Genomic DNA, 24158 nt, shown 5'->3' with positions numbered 1-24158 from the left:
TTGTTTTGCAAGTCCATCTGTCGAAAGTGATAACTGAAAAGAACATATACATTAAGAAAAGTAGATTTTGTGTAAATTAGTCATGAAATATGAATGACTTTCATTATTTCAAATTCTTGATTACAGATTTGTTTTTTACTTCTCTTTTTGTATTACTTTCAGGGGTGAAAAAACTTTCTTCATGCACAGGATCTGCTAAATAACCATCATTTTGGAGAAAATGTGGGATGCTTTCCATTACTAAACTATTAATTCAAGTGCCAAAACTCACCATTGAGCCCATTCGGTATGCTTCTGAGAAGATGGTTGGTTGATAGATCATCCATAGACATCCTGATAGACATTATCTTTCCCTCTGAAGGTTTGTGAATATGGGCTTGTGGTGGTGATCAGGGCTTCCAGCACTGCCCGTGCTTAGAGGTACTGCTACCGTCTTCCAACATCCCTCACAGTAGCAGAACCTCCGTTCAGATTGGTCAGACTGGACTGGCTGTCTATGGAGCTCCTGGATCCGGCTCCATTCCGCTCGTCATCTAACATGAGGATGATCTCCTTCAGCTCCACATTCTCTTTCATCACACTCTCCTGGTTGGTTTCTAGATCTTTCAGTTTTTGCTGGAATCACACCAACCCTTCAACATAACACTGGCAGTGTACCTGCCAAATCTCTGCCATTCCCGGGACAGCTTCTTCCCTTTCTGCCGATCATCATCCAAGAAACAGCACAGTTTCTCTAAGCTCCTGGTTGTCTTCTTGCAGTTTCTGGTTTGACCTCCTTCTCAAGCTCCGTATTTCGTGGAGATGCACTTGTAATCTCCGGTTGACGTCTTCATCATGTTCCCGTGTTCCACCATCAAGTTAATCTTTTCACTATCCACTTTCCGGAGTCTCCTAAGCAGCTCCTCTTTGCTACATTTAAGCAGTTCTTCATCCGATATCTTACTTAAATCATCCCTTGGGACGTCTATAATATTTTTTTGCCATATTCCTGTTGTTAAAAGTGGACTGACGCGCGAGAGATCTGGTCACGGTTTTTTTAAAATCATCCCTTTGCGAAAACGTAGCGCGGAGTAATATATAAACTCCATAATTAAAATTAATCCAGTTTTTCGAAGGGCGAGAAAGCCGAACTCTTCAACGAAAAAAAAACTCACGTAGCTGACCCAGATGAGGAAACACTACGACCCCGCTTTAGATATAAATTCCCCTTCTGTCGTTATTTCATATTTATTTAAGCTAGAATCTCCTCTTTCTGACACTGTGCCCAGTGATGTGACTCTCCGGCCGCGCATCCAACATCTGAGGCAGATGAATGGTGAGAAACTGCGCCTGTCGTTGCGCTTCAGCTCAGTGTTCAGTTGAGGTCAGCGCTGTACGCGACGCTTTCGCCGCAGTGGGCTGCTAATGTCACTACCTCTTCCTATAGGGGGCGTGGGCACGACTTGGAATTCACCTTTGAGCTGCTTTCAAATTTCACGCTTTTTGTCCTGGTACGGTTAAAAATGTATACGGGTCAAAATGTGTAGTTAAAATACCTTTTAAAACTGTATTATGGAAAATATATTGTGATAAAATAAGAACATAACACTGGGGAAACATTAGACAAAGACTGCCACTAAAAACAGTATTTTGAGACTGAGGACAACTTGTTTGGCTGTTTCTGATAAATTGAAAGAAAGAATTTAACTGAAGTGGTATTATATAGCATAACAAGTGCTTGATTGCACCACTTGAGATGTGTGAATGACAAATGATAGGGGTTGAAAAAAAGCAAAAGTGTGTTAGGCATGTTTCAGCCCAATAGGAATCAGTAGGCCTAAATATTTCTGCTTCCGATAGCAGTTCATAATCTTCATGGTAAATGTAGTTTACAAAAATGTAGCCACCCCAGCTTTCAGCGAGCATTTCAAATTGGGCTTAATTTCGTTAATAATAACTTTGTTAACATTTTTGACATATTTTTTAGACAATATTAAAGATATTAAAGAATACAGCAACATCCGAAAATTGCCTATTCCTGTGTTAATACCGTCCTGTAATGGTGAACAAAGGAATGCATGTATGAGTAATTTAAATATCAAATTGATCTGCAATCACTACAAGCCTAAAAAAGCAGGTCCCACTTAATCTCGCGTTACAAAATGAACTGTGAACACATCGGCCATCTTGTGGCTCAAAATTACTCAGTGCTCACATCTGTAATGTTATGAAAACACGCATTTCATTAAATCAGCTGGAATCGCTTAAGAACTGCTGACAGACTCTTACAAAACACAATATTATGGCTGGAACTTACCCCCGCAGAAAACATTCATAAATTAAAACCTTTCACAAGAACCTAGACATTACAATTCTATGCAAACAAATTGTAAAAAAAAAAAAAAATTGTAAAAAAAAAAAACCTGTGGACACCAACACATAATATGGGAAATACTAGCTTTCGATAATCTGATTCCATTATCTCATCACAAAATATATAAGAGAACAGACGCCCACTGCACAATTAACAAGCCCATTAACCAGCATGCAAGCTACTTAGCTGCTATTTTTGTTTCTGAAAAGTTTCCAATACAGGGGTTAAAACGTCAGTCAGAGAGCTTGAAACCCTTAATCATTTACACAGCAACTGATTACAAGCAGATCTGAAGCTTCGCGTATGCATGGTCATTCTAGATATTAAAAACTTAATACAATCATCTTTCGCATACTGGTGGTTGTCTGGGGATACCTAGTACTTGGGGTTGCGAGAACAGAACAAAAGTGGTTGCTCTTTTGTAATAAACAGCCTAAGGCACCTTTCTGGAAAACGTCCTAAGTAAGTAGTCATAGAACATGTGTTGCACTATACTGGGTTTTAATTAGGTCAGACAAAAAGATTTAGGAACTTTTTATTAGATAATACATAAAACAATAGCAGAATTATTGCACCAAACAGCGAAGGAAGTAAAGCCTTATTTCAACAGACCACGAGTACCAAAGTGAGGGGATGCAAGTGTTTGACAATATTACTGGTAAATTTCATGCATAACAGCAAGAACAGATGGAACAAAGGTTATTGTTTTATTTTCGCACAGTGTGACGCTAGTGTTTCACACTTTAATCCTCATTTTGCTATTGAGACTGACTTTGTTTGGTTTCTGTAGCCATATAAATAACAACAACCGTAGCAATGAATCCATTACTGTTTCCTCTTCAAATAGGCTATGTCAGTGTTAATCTGACCTGACATGAAAGCTCAATACACCAAATATAATTCAAATGATATAAAAGCAGACACTTTCAGCAGAAGTTGACTTTGTTCTTTACTTTCACGTCCCAGCCACCGAACATACGTTGCGTTAAAATCAGTTAAGCCGTGTGTTGAAGATTATGTTAAGTGACGAGGGCCTACTACTAGAGATAAAATGTCGGGTGGGTTAACGGGCTAAACTAAAACCAGTCGACCTGTTAACCCGGTTTTTTTTTTTTTTTTCGTTTCTATGGTAAACTCCTGGGGCGCATAACACACTTAGACATGGCCAGACAGTGTTACAGTTCGGAGAATTGCTGGGTTTTTGTCTCACATCTGCTCAGGTTTGTCAGACACGTCTTGTAACTCAAAAAAACATGGAGGAGATGGTTAGTATGATTACAGGTCCAACCGATCGCGATTAGTGTTTCGAGGGTCGCTACACAGCAAATAAGAAGTGAATTTTGTTTGGAAATGGTTGAATGATTTAAAATCGGTGCAAAGTGCACGACTACATAAATCAGTGAGGACACACACTGAGTATCCTCGCCATTGCACAACTTTAACTTCCATGTATCTGAAGTTGGGCGCCAGGTATTTGAGCGCTATGTGTACTTTTTGCGATGTTTTTCGGCGGATATGGCAATCGCCGTTTATTTTGTTTTTATTTGTTGGCGTTTTGGATCGCACCCTGCATTTCCTGCAATCCGCAGTGTTTGGATTTTAAACCTCCCTTTCAGCCTCAACAAGAACTTCAGTTCTGTCAAATGTATAAATCTTGGGCTGCTGTGACTATGCCAGAGACCAAGAGCTGATGGCAAAATATTATCGGATAATGGATAACTTCGATTATTATGGGTATTCCAACTGTGCAGCGTACGTCCAGGATCTGCTCTGTCAGGTAGGCTAAGTTTGGTCAACTGCATTTCTTTTTTTAAAAAAACAAATGTGAGTTTGGTCAGTTCTTCTTGTTGCTGGGTAAATGTAACTCGAACCACGTTCGCGTCCTCAACACGTACCCGCAGTTTTGGCAGCCATTAAATTGTAAACGATTGGTGTACAACAGTCTGCCTGCCAGGTCGTTGCCAGTGAGTTGAGACGTTATGGTTGAAACACCGTGTTGTTTGGTGCGAGGCCAAATGAGTCACTAGTAATGCACAGGAGGAAAACCGCTTCTTGGCCAATATGAACAAAAAATCTGAACCAGAAATAATTACAAACCACATATACATGCACAGTCCATTTAAATGAACACATAAGAGCATAGCTAAAACAGGAAAACACTTCATTGTCTTATAATTATGCCTGTAATAAAACTTTAAACATAAATGTAAAAAAAAAAAAAAAAAAAAAAACTATGGAAACCAAAAACTTTTGTTTATGGTTCCTTTATGAAAAGATATATTCATAAATAACATTTTAAGGTTATTCTTTAAAATAAATGTCTTCTTACCTTGTTCTACTAATTTTAATGAATCCAAGATCAATAAACACACTTCGTAAACAGTCAAAACTGTCTGGCAAATGCTTTTTTTTCTGGGGACTTTTTTAAGTAGTTATAGGGGTTGGTGGTTTCTCAGAGTAGCAGACTGATTTGTCACATCCATTTTGCTTGAGGCCATCGCTGATGATCAGTTAACAATCCCTCACTTTCTCCTGGTTTCTCTTGTTTCACCCGGAGGAATGCTCTCCATACGCCTGACTCATCTTTTTGATGCCGAGGACCCGCAACACGCCGTGACGGACCATACCTGCGGGACTCTGCCGGACTACTGCTCTCAATTTCCAGGTCCAAGTTGCAGATCCGTTCCTAACCTTGTTTGTCTGACGATCCACGGCTTTCAGAACTTGCAGCATGACCACAGCGCAGGACTTGTTCAGTACCCCTCGCAGCTGGATGAACCGGGGATTACTGCTATTCCTCATCTTCTGAGCAACCGTGAACCGTTGACCACAAATGATAGCTGGGCCGTGACACCGCAGCAGACTCGGACAGGCTGCTTGCAGCTGTGTGTGGAGGACGGTTGCAAACCCCCCGTCGCCACCACCCAGAAATCCGCTTGCCCATGGTTCACGCCAATGATGGCACGCAACAGGTGTTTCATCGCTGAACAACGTTGGCCGTGGTCCTGGGTATACCTTTCCAGATCGATCAAAGCTGGTAAAAGCCCTTTCTAACCAGCACAAAGGCTGTGCTGACCATCTCCATGGGAAGGTGATATGAAGAGGACTTGTTGGGACTCACCTTTCATCAACCCCAACTTAAATTACAATGGGAATGCTGTATGTTTACTACTCTGGTTGATGGTGGGATTTGCGAGGAGAATCCGTACAAGTGAGTTCCGTATCTCGTCTACGGATATGACCGTGCGTTGACCATGTTTCAGATCCGGTGAGCCGTTTTGCTTGGACCCTATGCTTTCATGTTTTGAGTTAATAGTGTTCCATACTCCCTGTGTTTTCATGTCCCGTCATAATATTTTGGGAGATAGATGAGCCTGCTTCTTAATCATAAGAGGTGGACAACTTCTCTTCGCTGATGACTGGATACTTATACATCTTTACTGGGGATGGTTGGAATGGCAGGAGTTCCATTTGGGAGAAATCCGGAAATGAAACTTGCACACGTACAGAAACAAGTAAGTTGTTCGGTACACATCAACTCATCAATTCAGTGTTGGTAACAAGAAGGACAGATGTCCTATAAATCTTTTCCATCTTCTTATCTATATGGTAACTGCTAGATCTGGCCCTTTCGGGAAAGGTTTCTGCGAATTGATGTAGATGACACGACGACAGAGGGCCACTGTATAGAATTCCCACTGGACAAATCCTGTTGGGCATTGAACCTCAAGGCTCGGCCAGAGGAGAGGGTGTATGTTTTGTTTGCCTATGGGGTGAGGAACATGTTGAGGTGCTCGGTAGACAGAGGATATCCGAACACCAAGGAAGGAAAAGGACGAATCTTCTGTGGGGATGTGGGCCGAGAATAAGTATGAGGAAGTAGACATTGTGGAGAAGGGCCGGAAAATTATGGCTGGAGAGCAAAAATAGAGTGGGCTTCTCTTTGTTTATGACACAAAAAAACTCTGTGTCCAACAGCTCCTTAGGGTGGGGAAAACAGTTGCTCCCCAATGTCAGTCCTTCAAAATTCCTCGTGATGCTTGAAAACGTATTGTTTTCAACACCCCTAAATTCTTTTAACATTATGAATTCTTTTACTTCTAGATGATGTTCTTCCGATTTACGCATATCCACACAAAATGAGTAAATCTGTCACAGGGTGATATGTTTACAGAGGCCTGTGGAAAATACCAATTTTAAATGGCCCATGTACATATTTGGAGACTTCATGAGGGGGTAAGTAATGAAAAATGCTATGTAATGTATGTACGTAACTGCCACGTTCGAAAGTTTGAGGTCATTATAATCAAAAACCAGCATTCAGTGCCATTAAATATCCTGATAGCTTTGTTCAGCTCTTGCCATTACAGGGATGAACTACTTGATTAAAAAACATCGAAAACAGTTATTTTTATTGTAATGATATTTCATCAATGAGCTGAACCATTAGTGTATTGTTGTTGTGAGTACTTCTTATTCTTAGGTCATAACTAATTATATTTTTCAAAATGACAAACATGAAGCTGTTATGCATTTTTCATCAGACGCCTGAGCTGAGTTTTTACTAGGAAAACAGAAACACTCGCAATTGGGAATACAGTGAGATTTTGCATGGGTGTGGGTCTGATTGTTTCTGTTCGAGGGCTCATTAACAATTACTATCACATACATCATAATACGTTTGCAGAGGATTGAAGCAGGTAATGTAACTTAGAAAGGCTATATGTTCCTTTTTAATGCTTACTGATATATGCTGCAAAAAATTAGTCACTAGCGCCTCCTAGGTGAATAATAACTGTTTATTTTAAGGACTAGAAAGTTTATAGTTATTTGATCAGTAATTTAATGTGAATCTTAACTTGTTTTTTTGTGTGACCAGGTGAACTCTATTTTATGTCCACCGGAAATACCAAGTGCAAACATCTCCGACAGGTGTTGGTGTAACAGATTGCTGATCCCTCAAGGTATTTATTTTTTATGATTTCATGAGGTAGTCTCATGGCTGGTGCAAGATCACTTGTGTTGCCTCTTAACAGACTTTTACTCTAAAAAGATGAAAAGAGCTTGTGTTGGCAGCAATACGTGCAGCTTGTAATCTATCTTTCGCTCTCTGACGTAGATTACAATCAAGCTGGCCAAGCTACTCACACTTAGTTTTGAATTGTTCCTACCGCTTCTTAGAAAGAAAGCAAAAAGAGAAGGAAACGAAAATCGGGGGTAATAGGTGAAACACTTACAAATGAAGCGGAAAGGGGCCAATCTATAAATGTTTTATAACACTTCTTTTTTTTTTAAAGTATAGCTAGGCCACAAGAACATTATAAAATATAGGCATATTAACGATGATTTAAGTCTGAAAATTTACTTTAGCTTTTCTATTGAAAAAAATTTTACTTTCTGTTGGTAAATCTTATCTCTCACTTTTACAGCTACACTGTGACAACGTTACACCTAAAACAACCATAAAAATGGTCAAGAAGAACTGCTTTACAGCTCAATTAATACAAGGTTTTTAACGATGTATTAAGTTCTATTATTACAATGAATGTTTTATAAATCCTCCAAAAAATTGGGCCCCATTTACTACATAACCCTGGATGTTTTACTTCTGACAAGAGACAAGTTGATAACTAAATTCCGGTGGTAAAACAACATTATTGGCTACAAATGATTGTCCAACTGAACCCAGAAATATCATTTAAAGCACAATTACATTTCTACGCCATGCATCTCCTTTTCTTTATTACAGACGTGCACCCCCAGGAAAATGTCACTATGAGCCTCATTTCAGGTTCGTGTTAGGAGCAATCTTATACCATTCGAGCCAAAAGGAACAAAGTAAGTTGGCTGCCTTTTTTAGAAATCTAGAAATCTAGGAAAGGGGAATAAAATTGTGTTTTGCCATTAAGCTATGTGCTCAAAATATTTCATGGTTCTGGCCAAATCTCCCTTACGAAAAAGAAAGGTTTATTCCAAGTGTGCTATTAGTATACTTCTTTTAAACGGAAAAATAGGAAAGTGATGCTTTTAGTTTACTTTTTATGTACTTCTCAGAAATGGGCTTTATGTACTTCTCAGAAATATACTACTTAAATGACATTTAAGTATACTTGACTTATACTTTCATAAAGTCTAAAATATATTTGAGCTATACTTGTGCTCCTAGAATCCTGTTTTCAATTGTTATACGTTGGGGGGGGGCGCTAGTACACATCTTACTGTAGCAGAATTTCCAAAAAAACACAAGTTAAGAAAAAAAAGAAAACAACAGATACTAAGAATGTAATCTAAGCACAATCATACTGACATGAAAACGAGCATCAAAACTGTAAACATTATGGAATAAAATGTCGGACTGATGATGATGGTAATAATTACAGTCCAAGCTTTGGGTGCTTGATCGAACTCCATCTATGTTTTGATTATCATTCTGAATCCAATTCATAGTCTTTTTTCAGCTTTTTTGTTGTAAATGTTATTTCTTTATTTTTTTACTCCATCTACGTTAAAGTAAAGTGTTTAAAAAACAGAATGCATGAAGCTAGAATTAAATGTTTTTGTGTTAAATAACAACAGATACTGTTTTGGCTGTGGTTTGTATGTTCAGATATTCATATAACAAAATATAGGACAAAGTAAAACCTATATAGGGACTATAGTCGTATACTAAAAGTATGATGTCAAGTTCACTTAAAGAAGAAAACTTATGAGTTATACTTGCAGTATAAAACTACTAAACTAGTAGTTTACTGAGAGGTACAACTTCAAAGTGTACAAAAGTATTTAATTAGTAAACTGTTCAGTATACCTATAAGTTCACTTTTAGTTATAATTTGAGTACAAAAACTACAAACATAGAGGTAAACGGAGGTTGTGTACTCAAAGTTTTGCTACTGTTATACTTAAAGTATACTTAAAAAAGTATACTTTTTATATTACTAGAAAGTGGGCCAATTAATTAGTTCCCAATGAGTACTGCAAAAGTACACTTAACTTACGAGTATACTACTGAACCCTGTTTTTTAATACAGTTTGTATACGTGCTACATAAAGTATACTTAAAATATACTTGAAACTTTACTTAATATACTTAAAAAAATAAACTTGAAGTATACTACTTTTTTTGGTTAAGGGATGCAATAGAATGCTACAGGAATTATGTATTTTTGTAGGCCCCGCCCCACACGTCAGAAGTTAGCCCACCCCCCACACACTTTGGGATATAATGGAAACCCAAAAATAATGGCAACTCTTTTTCTGGGTTTTAAGACTCAGTCTGCTTCACTCTATGACAGCATTGATTGCTTCTCTTTTTTCAACAGGCACTAATAGGAGTCCATGTTCCAAACAATAGCACGATAGCTCCCAGATCTCAAATCCAGAGGACACCTCCTGACACTGGCTCAGAAGAACTGGGCTTCAAGAGCTGCTGGACATATTTAGAGAGCAGGAACGTGCAGATCACCCCCCACACCATTCACGACCCAAACTACACCCAAGCCCCTCAGGACATCCAGGCAGAGGAAGGGTAGAACGCAGGAAGGACCAAGCACAAGCAACGGAGCAGTGAGATAAGCCGTGTGGGAGTGGCGGGGATGAAGACGGACGGGGGGATCGGGGAAGGGTGGAAGTATACGCTAATGGGGAATGTGGGGACGACGTTTGTGACGATCCAAATGGAAACACCAAGAAATGCCGATGGTGGTTTGCCGGCAGCTGGGGTTCCACCATGCACTTAAGGCGTCCAAGTTCGCTGAATTTGGGGAGGGGATTGAAAGTCTGAAGATTATTCTGGATGATTGTGCAGTGTGAAGGGAACTGAGGAAACTCTCTTGGGACTGTCAGCATGCTGGGATCGGCACACACAACTGCGCTCACTACGAAGACGAACAGGCGTGATAGTGTGGAAATTCAGGCCTGGAGTGAAAAAGGTTCTGAAACAAGGCTTGTTTGTTATGTAGTCGTAGCACACTAGGTAACCTCATCTTTACCAACTGCAATAACATATGGACTATAATAAACATGTGATATTTGAGTTTAATTTTTATCATAACAAAGCATTCATGTTCATGGGTTTGATGCTCAAATTCATAGGAACCTAGTGGATGTTTTCTTTTTGTCTGAATCAATAAAAGTTTTGTTAATCAATAAGTTACGGCATTGCATAACTTGTTGTAACAGTTAATTTACCATCATTCATTTCACAAATAAATTTGAAAATGATGACGTTTTGTTGTGATTTATTTTACACCAGCACAAAACATAATGAACAAAACAGCGTGTATAGCCACGTACAAACCTAAAGGACAGTACACCCAAAAATGAAAATAGTTGCCATTGGAAAACAAAAAAAAACAACAACAACAACTATGGCAATGTCTGAGTCAATGTCTACTGTCAACTGTTTGGTTATCCAAGCATTTCTCAAAATATATTTTTTTTGTGTTTCAGCAGAAGAAATAAACTCATACAGGTTTGGAACAACTTGAGGGTGAGTAAAATGATGACAACATTTAAAATTTTTGAGCGAGGTCCTGGATAGTTTTGCTTTGTATATTTATAGTAAGGGTATTAAATTTTTATTATAGTATTTTATATTTTAAATACCATAGTGATATGGAATATGGTTATTCATGTAATAATCTGTCAAAGTACCAGTATAAACCATCTTGTACAATCCCTTTAAACTTTAAAATTTGGTATTGCTGTGTTGTGAATATGGTTGGGGGGGGAATAGGGTGCACGTACTTACAGAGGGACCGTTCTAGGCGTTTTTTTTTTTTTCTTTTTCATTTTTTGTAGATACAGCTGACAACTTTAAATATTTTCTCTAAACGATAACATTCTTCTGTAAAGTAACGTTTAGTTGAAATTTTTTGTAGGCAAATTCATTTGGTTTGCTGAGGTCGTTGAGTGAATTCAGTAGGGGCTCGTTTGTCTAAACATTTGTCAGCTTAAAAAAAACGACATTAAACGTATATAAGATATATCATAACATACAAGACAAATATCGTAGAAACAATATTACATTTTCTTTGTAATGTATAAAATAACAATTCTAGTGTTTTTCGTAGGTACAATGCGGATTTTTACACTTTATTAGCCATTAGGTAGGAGGGCCTAACGGAAAGTTGGCTCAATAGCTCCGTGGTTTTTAGAGCACTGGTCTGGTAAAACCCTGGGTCGCGAGTTCGATTCCTCGCGTGGGCCTAGACTTTTTTTCTCTCTTTACAAATCACCTGAAGAGTTTATAGTAAAGCTTGACTCCCTATTAACAGAATACACACAATTTTATCATATGGCAATATAAATTTAAAAACTGAGTGCAAAAGTGTTTTGTTTTCTTTTCACATGCGTACAATTTAAGCACCTATTTTTATCTTGAGTATAATGTTGTTCACAGTTTAAACATCAAGGTTTTGTTTTAAAAAAAACAGAGGTTGCTTGCTCTAGAAAATCTACATCCGACAGGAGTTTAAATCAGCCTGTTATCCAAATGTGGGTAGACGCCAGTGTATCTCATTGCAAGAATGGTGTCTTTGTGTGTGCTTAATTCCAGCTCTGCTTGAACAAGGTCATTGATATGCTGAGCATTCAATGCACGCGATAGGTAAGTGCCAGCCTATCGCTGCCAAGTCCTTTACAATCCTGGCATCCCTCTGAAAATTACATTTAGAGCTCTCTGCCTCCAGAAACAGAAACACTGCTTTTCAGCAAGGTCTCTCTGTTAACAAAGCAGCAATGGAGTGGTTAATAGCATTTTAGGTAGATTTCTTGGCATGAAAGTGCTGAAGGTAGTTACTATATTGTTATGGTTATAAAACATGGGTGTATATGTGTAATCTCAAACTAGAGAGAAAGAGAGAAGGCTTTTTAGTAAAAAGGGCTAAACCTACTGTACTGTACCATTTCAAATAAATTAAATGTGATGTTATAGTGACACCTAATCGGCATTATAAGTGAAATAATTTAAGAGAAGAAATTATGTAGTGAGATAGTAACCATGTAATGTCAATAGATGGCAGTGTTTGCACTACAATATTTTTATTTTATTCGTTTAATAATTAGGTTTATTATTCAGTTTACATGCATTGTATTTTTTTCTCTTTTTTTCTTCTTGATTCATGGACTATACAAACTGAACTGTAGATGTTTTATTGTATGCAGTTGGACAAATTTATAATAATGACAATGTTCCTCGATAACAATATATTTAAAACATTGGGAGATTAAGAAATGACTTGCGGTTGTGAATTTAAATAATAGAACAGTCCTAGCAATTCAAGATTTTGTATACTAACGAGATTTTTAAAATTAAATTGCCACGTTTTATAAAATTAATTAAAAGTATTTACTTAAAACAGGTAATAATACATAATTAACCTTAATTTAATGTAACTACTGGGTTAGTTATTGTGTTTTAGACTTCTATTTTTATTTTTTATTTTTTACAGATGAATGAACCTGCCCTTACTAAAGAACCTGATTGGGCACTGTCTTATATATTACCAGAAACTCTGCCAGTTAATGGTCATGGGAATTAAATATTAATAAAAAGTCCACCCATATGGTGCTTCTGCTCATCCTTCCCTTCGTCAAATAAGATTAAAGAGCGTTGCCATGTTAAAATATATCCTGTATATCACATTCAAAAATGGTATTTATTTTCGTTATGAAGCACATTGGATCAAACGGTCAATCTGAAGGGGAAAACTTCATGCCTGAAAACTGAGCGTCTTCTTTGTGGAATACATTTCCAGACAATGGACACAATGATTATTACAATGTAAAATCAGCAAATGTCGAAAGGTTTTGACTACTGCTCCCCTTATAAGAATGGACCATGTTGCTGTAGGATGTTTGGTTGTTTCCTCCATGTCAAATCAGAAGCAACCATGTCACCCCAGCAGACCCCATCTTCATATCTCACTTTCGTCACTCTTCTTCCTTGGTATTATGTTCAATAAATGGGACAGTATTGATGCTCATCCTCTAGCAACTTTTAGTGAGCACTGAACTGGAACAAATCCCTTGCCTGGCACGTTTTTTCTGTTCTAGTTTGCAAAAGGTTGATCATCTCCATCCCACAGACCCAATCCTCAGTGTCTGGAGGTTGCTGGAGCATTTCGCCTCTCCGCAATGTGGTCACTGGTTCATCACAGTGGACACACACACTGTTTCATCAGGCCCTTTCGACAAAAGATGTCAGACAAGATGTTATGTATATTGAAAGTGGAATGTTTTCACTGTTTTAATCAGTTTGAAATATTTAAAAGCCCAGCCAGGGTTAACCTTATAGTAGTGCTCAACACTGATTGCTGCTCACACTTTCAAAATCATTCTTATTCACTTGAATTAAGATTATAATAATTGAATTTTAAAGCATATCCACCACAATAGCAGAACTGTTAGCACCCACCTTTTTACGTTTGAAATGAGAAAATGAATAGCTTTTGAGTAATATTTAAACTAGTCTTTGTCTATTAATAGGACGGGGGTGGACTGACCACGAGTCAGTTAGTGGGAGTAGAAGGGTCTGTGGCTTGGCTCCAGACCGCCCAGGTCGAATCCTACATACAGCTGCCTTTACCTCTCACATCTTGGGCCTTCCTGAGGACCTGCCCCCCCCGAGAGAGACCCGGAGCGCAATGCGGGATACTGCACCCAACACTCAATCTGGGGCTTGAACCCAGCCCCTCCCCCAAGTTAACAGCAGGTTTAACACTACATAGCCTGGCCAAAGATACAGCCTGACCATAAAAGTAAATAAAATGAGAATCCTTGATGAGGCTTAAAAAGTAAAATTTAACCAAAATTTTTACCTTGAGGACAGCCATATTATTATTGCTCAACCACATAGCTACCACCATGAGCACCTTAGCAACCACATAGCAACTTATCCAGAACACCCTAGCAACCACTTAGATTTGGAACTACCCAGGGGTGCGTTTTCCAAAAGCATCGTTAGCTAACTATGGTCGCAGGTTCAATTAAACTCTCTTGGTAATGATGAAACTTGCGAACAATATGCAAGTTGACATTATCGAGTATGTCATTCACTTTGCAAAAACAAACCGAAGCACCTCATAGGTGTTCAAAGCAGTCACTGTGTGATGAAGCCATGATCCATTCATAAAAACTGTGGCTGTGTCCGAAATCGGCCTATTAAATAGAGTACTATTTGAGGGGACAACTATCTGTAGTGATGTCCGAAACCATAGTGGACGTTATCGAGTGCGCTCATTCAATCCCATAATGCATCACAATAACCAGTGTCCGAACACGCTCACTCATTTTCATTCACTCCTTCAACTTGGCTACGTATATAAGTGGAGTAAGTAGAGAATAGTGAATGATGGTATATGGTCAATTTCAAATACAGCATGTCTCTTGCTTCGTTTCTAAAGGAATCAGCTGTTTTGACCTCGATTTAATGAATCACTCATTAGGATCCTGAACTTAGCTGCCACTACTGCCGGTTTAGTGCCATATTTATTTATCCATGAAAGGCCTAAAACAGACCACAGTCAACCAGCACAAAAACATACTCCACAGAATATTATTTGGCATGAGTAAGCTTTCCTGGTTGAAAAGCCCTCTTCCCAGCTCTCAAGACTACACACCACTTTTTTTGAGTGGTCAGATTCATGACTGAAGCACCACGGATCAAGGGTTGCCCTTTGGAGGCTGTAAAAGCTTGCTAAACACAGCGCTAGAAAGCATTCCGTAAAGAAATAAACAGTCATAAGAGCTTGCGAGCTCAGCAGTGGGGCGCCATAACTTATAGAGAGCCGTGCAGCAAACAATTTGGTTAACTCTCCTATTGCAACAATGAAAGAACTTGCTTTACGGCCATTCGTAGTCCATTCGTACCATTGCATTGTCTGCACAGTCAGGGCATTATCTTCTGCTATTGTGCTCTGTGAATGGAAATAGCTGAGATACCCTCTCCCCACAAGTGAGTGATAGACATCTACTGCTAGAGGTTTTAATGAAGCACCAAATGTGCAGCAGACAATACAGACTGACCCTGGGAGAGGTTAAGTTCCAGCCGCTCTCACGATGGGCCACTCTGGGATTTTGTGAATTCTCTCCTAAGACTCAGGACCTCTGAGTCTGAAAACAAGAGGTTTTTACAAAAGTCTGGGTGGCCAGCAGTTACTGTGGGTTTTAGAACAGAAAGGCTTGTAATTTAAGGTTGTTTTACAAATTGGAAATATTGTTCATCGGTAAGTTGGTGAGGTAGTAAAATGTGTGGGCTGTAGAGAGTGTCGATCTTTTAAACAAACCTAAAAATGCTTTTAGAAAATGAGATTGAATAGAAAAAAAATATTATTATTATTATTATTATTATTAAATAATAAATAAAATAAATAAAACTCCACATTTTATTATTTCTGGCAATTAATGCTTTCACAAGTTTTGAAATTTGGATTTTTGGAAATTTGGATTTTTTTTTATTTTTGGCTATTAGTGATTTAGATATTTTTGAGATTATTAATTTTTATTAACTAAATAAATACTGAATTGCTGAATTCAAGTAAAACAATTGTTTTACATAATAATATTGAAACAAAACCATTAAGAACATGTTGACAAGGCTGCCAGTAGATTTTGGAACTGATACAAGGCCAAAGAATGTTTTTGATTAACTGGTCTGGCCAATATACCAATCTATCATACATCTAAATTCATACTTGAGCTCTTGGGGTCACATCCTGTGTTTTTATTTGACAGAATGATGTTAAATAAGGAATAGGAAATGACAACAGTGGGGCAAAAATTAATGTAAAGGAACAATTGCAGATAATCAAGGCTGACATCACTGGTCTGTCTGTTATTCGTTTTATTTGTGCCTGTGGAAGAATGAACTTGAGCTGAAATCCCAAATCAGCCTTAGCTGTGAACAGGCCGGCAGGGTCATGGCTAAAATACACATGCCATATCAAACACATCCACAGAGAGATGAAATTACTATAATTGTCTTTTTTTTCTGCATATTGAGTTGCTGAGCTTAAGTTTGCCCCTTCTGGTAGATTTTGTAACTACACCATCTTGCTGCAAAAACTTTCTTCTTTAATATTTATTGATACATATATCCATTGAATTTTCATTTTATTTATTATTTAATTTGTTTATACAAATTAATGAAAATGCTTAGCCAGTGACAATTTTATTGAAGGGGCTCTTCAGCGCATAAATAATTTTTGCTTATTTTTTTAACCTGCTTGCTGCCTTCACAACTAATCAGTAATAATGTGCATGTTGTGGAGCAAAATAATAAAAATAAATAAAAAGAATAAAATAAAATATAAAAAATAATAATATTTTGCCTGTGATAAATGGAAATGTTAAAGCTTTTTATAGGCTTTACAGACATCCTTGGTTTAATACACACATAATTTTATTGGACTGATTTTATTTATTTATTTATTTATCTATTTATTTATTTCAAATCTGCAGCCTTCATAACCCAGGATAGTCACTAATAAAGTGCATGTTGTGGTGCAAAATTAATAAAATAAAATAAATACTTTGTCCATGAGCAAAGATGGCATTTTAAATCACATCATAAATAGGAATTTATATAGCTTTCTACAGGCTTTGAAGACATTCTTGGTTTTAATCCAGCAATCTGGGAGCATGAAGGCTTTTCATGCATGTATCAGCCATATAAGCCTGATTTGTGAGGATTTTTGGACATAAAGTACAAGATAAATATGCACGAACACTGCTCTTTTTGTATGGGATAGAGACCTGGTGGCCAGTATAGACTGCTCACGGGCATTTGTGGCTCCCCTGCAGGAAGCACTAAGGAAATCTGGGATTGCTGTTGGTCTGGAAGAGTAAACATGGCGTCAACCACCATGCACTGGCAGCTGGCCTGTGCCTATGCCATCCATACACATACAGTAGCTCCTCTTTCAAGAGCTGGCTAATGCACCACTAAGCTAACGGCTCTGAAAAAAGAAAAAAAAAAAAAGAGAAATATGCCCTTGACAGGTGGGAGGCCCATTAAAAAAAGACCTAATTTTGAAATATCAAATTATTAGTTATCATTGTTTAATATAAATCCAAGTGCATTAAAACAGTCTATTTAAGCATTATCAAAACGTTAGAATGATAAACAAGTTTTCTAGCTTGAATCAGACATTCATCATGACATACTATGACATACAACAAATCTTGATGCAATTAACCCCACGGTTTTTCCCCTTTACTCACTTTTCCCTCGATGGTCTACACATCTGCTGATGATTCCTCATCTTTTCCAAGGACTTCAATGTGGTCTACATATGTTTGGCTGGATTTCCTTGTCCATTTAGCCCCGGTTCCCTCTGAATTAGTAATGTGCTTTATGCCACCATGCAGATGTCCAACAGCAGGCAGTTCCCTCAAATCATATTTGGATTGAGCCTTTTCAAAGCTAATTGGTGATGAATTAGCAATGACGCACCATTGCTCAGGGTCTCTTCACATCAGATGTTAAATGTGGCTTGTGTTCCTGTTTTTCTAATGCCATGTCACAAATTTGGTGGTCTGATGTTTCACTACTAAAGCACAGACTTTTTCATGCCTCAACATTCGGGTGGATGTAACAGAGCACAGCTTTCAGGCACATGTCACTCATTTTATCTGAAGTTTCAGACTCAGAGCGCTCCTGGAAACCTACCCAGCATGCCAGGGAATAAATTATATCAGTTCTGGGGAAGTGGCTGTAATGCAAACAAACAGCAATGTGCTAATGGCTGGAGCATTTCACACCCAGCAAACCAGTGTAGTGTATAAGTCTATGAAAGTTGATTAATAGTGGCTGGTCATTTTCTGCTCAACAGATGTATTTTTCCTTGTTTGTGTGAGTTATGAGTCAGATAAATATATATTACCAAAGGATAGATCGATAGATAGATAGATAGATAGATAGATAGATAGATAGATAGATAGATAGATAGATAGAGAGAGAGAGAGAGAGAGAGAGAGAGAGAGAAAGAGAGAAATGACGGCCATAGAAAATGAATGGGAAATAGGCAAAAATAAATGGCCGCCATAGAAAATGAATGGGAAGTAGGCAAAAATACAAAACTACAGAGATGTTTTTTGAGTGTGCAATCTACAAATCAGCCACAACGCAGAAAAAAAGTGCACAGCAAAGAAGGGCTGACAAAACTTAAACAATTATGCCTATAAACACTGCTCAGTAACAAAGGAATAAACAGCATTAAATATATATATGACTATATATTTATATTTTCCCATGTGGATTTCATAGGAGGTTTGATTTGGTCACGTGGAAAAGAATGCTGCTTGGTTTGAAAGTGACTTCTGTGCTTTATAAATCGCTACACTATTGGCAATAGACAATAGTGCTTTAGTATCTTGCCTGTTATGTCGTCCTCAAGGTGAAAAGATTTGGAGTCTGTTCAAATAGTAAATTAGCAATTATAGCGATGCTTGCATCATTTAGGACCACTAAACTTATGTAGCCTAACTGTAATAAAAATATTTTTGCCTTAGTCATAGCAGCTAGGAATAAGAATATAACCGATTCCTTTATAATAAAGTGGGACAGAATCAAGCAATAGCAGAACACAGACTTCTCTATTTGCTAGAATCTGGTGCAGTACAGGGTTTGTGCAGCGAGCTGTACTCAGTCAGAGCAGGAGGCTTTGATCTTGGCTCATCACGGTCCATTCCACCAGCACCCATATGGACTCACTTTTCTCAGGTCTGTTTTGGATCTCTCTCTCCCTTATTTATAGCCCCAAGAGTAGTTGTAAAACAAGCCCCTCTCAAATGTTGCTCTCATTCACCAGTATTGGCAGTGATGCTTTTGTCATGACATTCAGCAGCATTTACTACAGTTTTCATTGAGATGAACGTCATCATAAACCTAAAAAAACAACACCCTTATTTTGCTACAATCATCACAAACAATACATGCAAAAACAAGAACTGGAGGTCCTATAGGTCCTTTATTTAAGGTTTAGTGACTGAAAAAAAATCAAAGATATATATTTTGACTAGTAGTGTAAGTATTTTTAAAAAAATCATTGAAAAAAAAAAAGTAAAACTGAAGTACACTTAAACTGATCTGTTTTATGAGCACCTTAACCATTTCCCCATTATGTGTTCACTGGTAATTATGTTTCCTAATGCATTAATGGTTTGCAGTACATTGAGAAGACATATGCTAGGAAATAGACTTCCTAATTATTCATAATGTATGGGCAAGAGCAAAGGCCATAGTCGTACACGAAATAACCCAATTTGGTTGTCTGTCTTTAGAGCCTGGTCTTTATGTTTGAGTAATGTCCTGTGACCATTCACTCCTCTATTTATTTTTGTTTCCTCTCATTTTGAGGGACAAAGAGCAGGCGTCCTCTGGCCTCCTCTGGGAGGAGGGTGTTTTCTGTTCAAACAACCCTAAATACAGGTACAGTTGTCTTTGTCTGACTCCCTGCACCCAGTTCCAAGCCGCCAAGCTTTGAGTTCACTGTGGGAGCCATGAAGGGCTGACCTCTAATAAATATTCTGTTTTAACTCTGTAGCGAGTGTTATTTCTGCTTGTTATTTCCACTGATAGAAAAGAAACATTATGATGAGAGCTGTGGGAGATCCAGAGGGTGCCATGTTCACTTCAAAGGGCTTCAAATGCCTTTTTAGTATGTAATTAAAAATATTACACCTACAATAAAACACTGTTACCAATAACTCTAGCTAATGGTTTATTGCTTTTTGTAAATGTTTAAAGCAATTCTGACATATTTTTTTTTCCTGTAAAAGTTTTTTTGTTTTTTTTTGTTTCCAGAACTAACTAAAGAATAAATTAGATTATATAATTTTCCCAAGAATATTATCGTTTGGTTCAATTAATGGTCCCACATTTTCCGCATTGTGGACAGAATACTGTACTAAACTTTTTGTCCCGTCTTACTTTTAAATGTGCCGCAAATTTTGAAGGATGAGGAAAAGGGAATCAGTCACTGATGTCAGAGAAAAATGCATCTGAGGCAGACCAGACATAACCGCTGAGGAAATCCACTAAGTGTGCTCCCAAAAACGAGAAGGGGAGGGGGAAATATTACTGACTTCCATTGCAGCACCTGACTTGGACTTGGTTCAGGTTGTGTCCTGGCTGAAGCACTCAAGAAATGCTTAACGTGAAGGGAATTAGATTATTAGTGCAGCAGATGGCTGTTACATAGCAAGATTGCTATTTAATGATAAGCACTGCAAAAACCCTTCAGGGCTTCAATGTTTTCTCAGCTTTGTTACCCGATAAGCGTAGTTCTTATAAAGACATGATACCACGCCAGTTGTCCAATTCATTTTGCATTAGCTAGACTTAAAGCTAATGCCTGTTTTCGTCCAAAAACTAAATGTTCTTCCTCTTAATTGGTATTTGAGAAAAGCAGGCAGCACATGTGTTAAAGGCAACCTAATATCCAGTGGAAAATGAGAACACAAATCTACTGCTAAGTCCATCATCATGCTCAAACTGAAAACGACTGGTGCTAGTGTCCGTTTGCTGCGACAGCTGTCTGCGCTTCATGTTTTTGTGCTATTTAAAACCTTTATGAGATGTGCAACCATTTTACACTTCATTTTTGAGGTTATTAATAAAAATAAGACAGCTTTCAAGAAGGGTGTGGGTTGACAAAAATCGAGATGATAGTTCTGGATTTCAAATTAACATTATGTTCGGTATAAAAACTTTAAAACAGTACAATAAAGTATTTTTAAAGCATACATTACTCAAAAAAAGTTGCTCATATGTTGAGGGACTGTTGATTGTTATGAATGTAATTCACTTGCTATTAGTTTCAACGAATTCATATACTCAAAAAAAAAATATTCATCTCAAGCACACATGACATTATCAAAGTTACATTTATTATATCTGGTCACCGAGTGTTTAATACAAAGAAAGATAACTTTAGAAGCATTATTGAAGTAGAACGGTGTGTGGTATGGCACTTTTCTTTTCACAGACCAGAAATCCCCTATAAGACAAATAACTCAGATTCATATAGTGCATAGAATTATTTGATTGTCCACTTCATAGCAATGAGTTACAAAATCAAAAGCAATAAATACTGTACAACGATAAATCTGAAGTTAAAAATGACATGCCAAAATATTACATTACATACAATATCCTTAAACAACAGCATTTGTTATTCATCCCTTTACAATAACATTTTTTATAAAGTCAGTAAATTGTACAAGTATAATTCAATATATGATTATATATACACATATATATATATTCCAATATCAATATTTAAATAAAGTGCCTTCCTTTTTGAAGCTCTGAAAGGTGAAATCTTACCATCAAATGTACTAAGAAAAGAGTGTATTGTAACTAATCTTCAACAACCAGTATTGCAAATTAGAAAAAGATATCAAATTGTACATTTTTGCCAACCAAATACCCACATTCATCAGTTTATTCACCAAATATATTGACACACAAAATCAAAACTCGGGTATGCAGACACTGCGATTTACTTGTGACAGAACCAACCCAGGCTCACTGGACAAACAGTGGTGATATTTCTGCAAAATATTGCATTGTTTCTTAGACGTTTCACTACACCTTCAAAGCGAAATGTCCATTGAGTGGCATTAAACAATGTAAATTTGTCAACATTTTATTACCTTGGGTGTTGTACGTACATACATATCATGGCAGTTTGGAAATGAAATGTACGGCGAGTGGCAATAAAGGTTAAACAACACATCACCTAAACCCTAAACCTAACCAATAGTGTTAACAAAAGCAACTGTAAGATAAATACGCATTTTCTGAAGCAACCATGCCATTTTAGTACATTCAGGACTTGTGACGGATACTCCACATTGCAAGTTCAATGCAGTACCAGGTGAGCAACCAAGCAAGTTTACTACATCAGAAAAGCCATACAAATGGTGCTGTTTATGTGATGCAAATATAAAAATTTATTACTTTACAAATCATTCTCTATGGAAAAAGTTTTTTAGGTCATCATGACACAGTATTGTGTAAGGAATCAAGCTCATATTAATCGATAATCTGCCTCTGAAATCATCATTTGTGTGAAAAGGAATAAAAGTTGTTGGTGTTTTACTGCCACCAGTGTTCATTTCAGCTGGAAACTGCAATGAACTTAGGTATGTTTTTGAAGTTTTGCAAAAATGTAGGAAGAGGCACGTATCCTAATGAGCCTAGGTTGGACAGAACCCATGCACATACCACAAAGTTCATTTAAATCCATGTATGTAATATTTAGGTAAATACACTATCACTAAGAACAGGATATTTGAATGCTTTCCAACATTTTCACAGCTGGACTGAATGACATTTTCATGGCTGGCTTTTATTGTTATCTCAGTGAATACATCTTCATGGTTTTGCTCAGGTCTGACAGGGATCATAAGCGATGCTAATGTGCACTTGGCTCATTCCTACATTTGGAGATCTTCTCCTGCAGAGTTTGTTACTTGCAACCTGTCTGTATTTTTCAAGCGAATGCAAATACCTTGATTATTATCCCTTTCAGGTTTAGAAGTTTATTTAGAGTTATAACTAAACTCTAGAGGAATGTAGATCTCAAGATGAACCAGGAACCATAAATGATTTTGTATCAAAAGTACCTTGCTCAGAATCACAACTGTATTGAAGAGCCTCAGAAGTCTTTACCTTGCAGTAACTAACCTGGGATTTAAACCAAGGATCTTTTAGTTACAGGTTCAATATCACTCAATGCACATCTGCAGCAGTAATCCATGCAACATAATGTACTCTTTTTAATTTATCTAGTAAAAAGTCTGAACTGAGTTTTCATAGGACTACATTGTGATTTTAAGCACAGTTCATGATATTATCAAAGGTGGATGTTTATTGCTACATGGAACTGTCGTCTGTCAGCAGGAATTTAGAAATCAAATCACCAGCATTCTGTGTCAAATCTAACAAAGAGATCATGATAACACTTGTGCTGAAAAGGGCGGCTTAGGTCCTTCAAACTACATCTTATGCAAGCCTCTTTTTTTCATTGGTATTCAAGGATGAACCGAGACATTGAAAGAGCCATTGTATTTAAAGAGATGTTCGTTTACGACAAGTGTCACCTTCACCTCACCTTTAGAGGAAGACTTCAATCCATCAACCAAGCTCCGACAGCCCCCTGCACTGGTGTCAGGCGGCTGTCTCATATTGCATTCAGTACAAAACTGAGTTGTGTTGAAAGGCAAAAAAGAAAACAGAATGGGATCCAATTATACTTCAGATTTTAAAAACCAAGCCTCCCATTGCTGAGGGACGTCTTCTCAAAGGCAAGTTCAAAAAAAGGCTCCCTATCGCTTGTCGGATTCCTTAATTTTTTTCTCTGCAAAAAGGTCAAAGGTCAAATGATCCTGCATAAAATATCTATCCAATGACAGGTCAGTGTATATTTTGGAGTAACAATATACAAAATTCTAAAGAGAAGAACTTTTCTCAGAAATTTGTTGAATTGGTTTGCGAGTGGTGCGGCTTGTGTTTGATTTGTTTGGACTGATCTCGTACAGACTGGGGCGAGGCCAGGATTGAGCTTCAGGTCTAAAGACAACAAAATCGGCATTCTGTTGCATTTTTGAATATCTCACAATTCTAGCAGCTTTACAGGAATTCCTTTAATGGTGGACCAGAGTCTTTGAGGACACTTAAAGAAAACAAATGTGTTTCCAATGAAAATACAGTGAACTTGTTCCAGAGAATGCCATTGAAGAACTGTTACTGAACTTTGCTTGGTAACATCACTGAAGACAGAAAATTGCATCA

At 37.5% G+C, this 24158-nt stretch overlaps 2 protein-coding genes and 1 pseudogene across 4 annotated transcripts in view; 1 reads left to right on the top strand and 2 right to left on the bottom strand.

Annotated features, from left to right (window-relative positions):
- The window catches only part of LOC109108978, a 34273-nt pseudogene extending 31044 nt beyond the window's left edge, over positions 1-3229 (bottom strand).
- The window catches only part of LOC109108078 (B-cell lymphoma/leukemia 11B-like), a 392484-nt gene that overhangs the window by 124665 nt on the left and 243661 nt on the right, over positions 1-24158 (bottom strand). The window lies entirely within an intron of this gene.
- LOC122140127 (HHIP-like protein 1) overlaps positions 3942-24158 on the top strand; it is a 351574-nt gene continuing 331357 nt past the window's right edge. Inside the window, exon 1 of the mRNA XM_042742045.1 lies at positions 3942-4130. Coding sequence (XP_042597979.1) covers positions 4044-4130 — 87 coding nt within the window. The 5' untranslated portion in view covers positions 3942-4043. The remainder of the gene's footprint in view (positions 4131-24158) is intronic.

The sequence above is a fragment of the Cyprinus carpio genome, chromosome B17 (assembly GCF_018340385.1).
Source record: "Cyprinus carpio isolate SPL01 chromosome B17, ASM1834038v1, whole genome shotgun sequence".
NCBI lineage: Eukaryota > Metazoa > Chordata > Actinopteri > Cypriniformes > Cyprinidae > Cyprinus > Cyprinus carpio.
The sequence above is the reverse complement of the archived record's forward strand: the minus strand, read 5'-3'. Positions and strand labels throughout refer to the sequence as shown.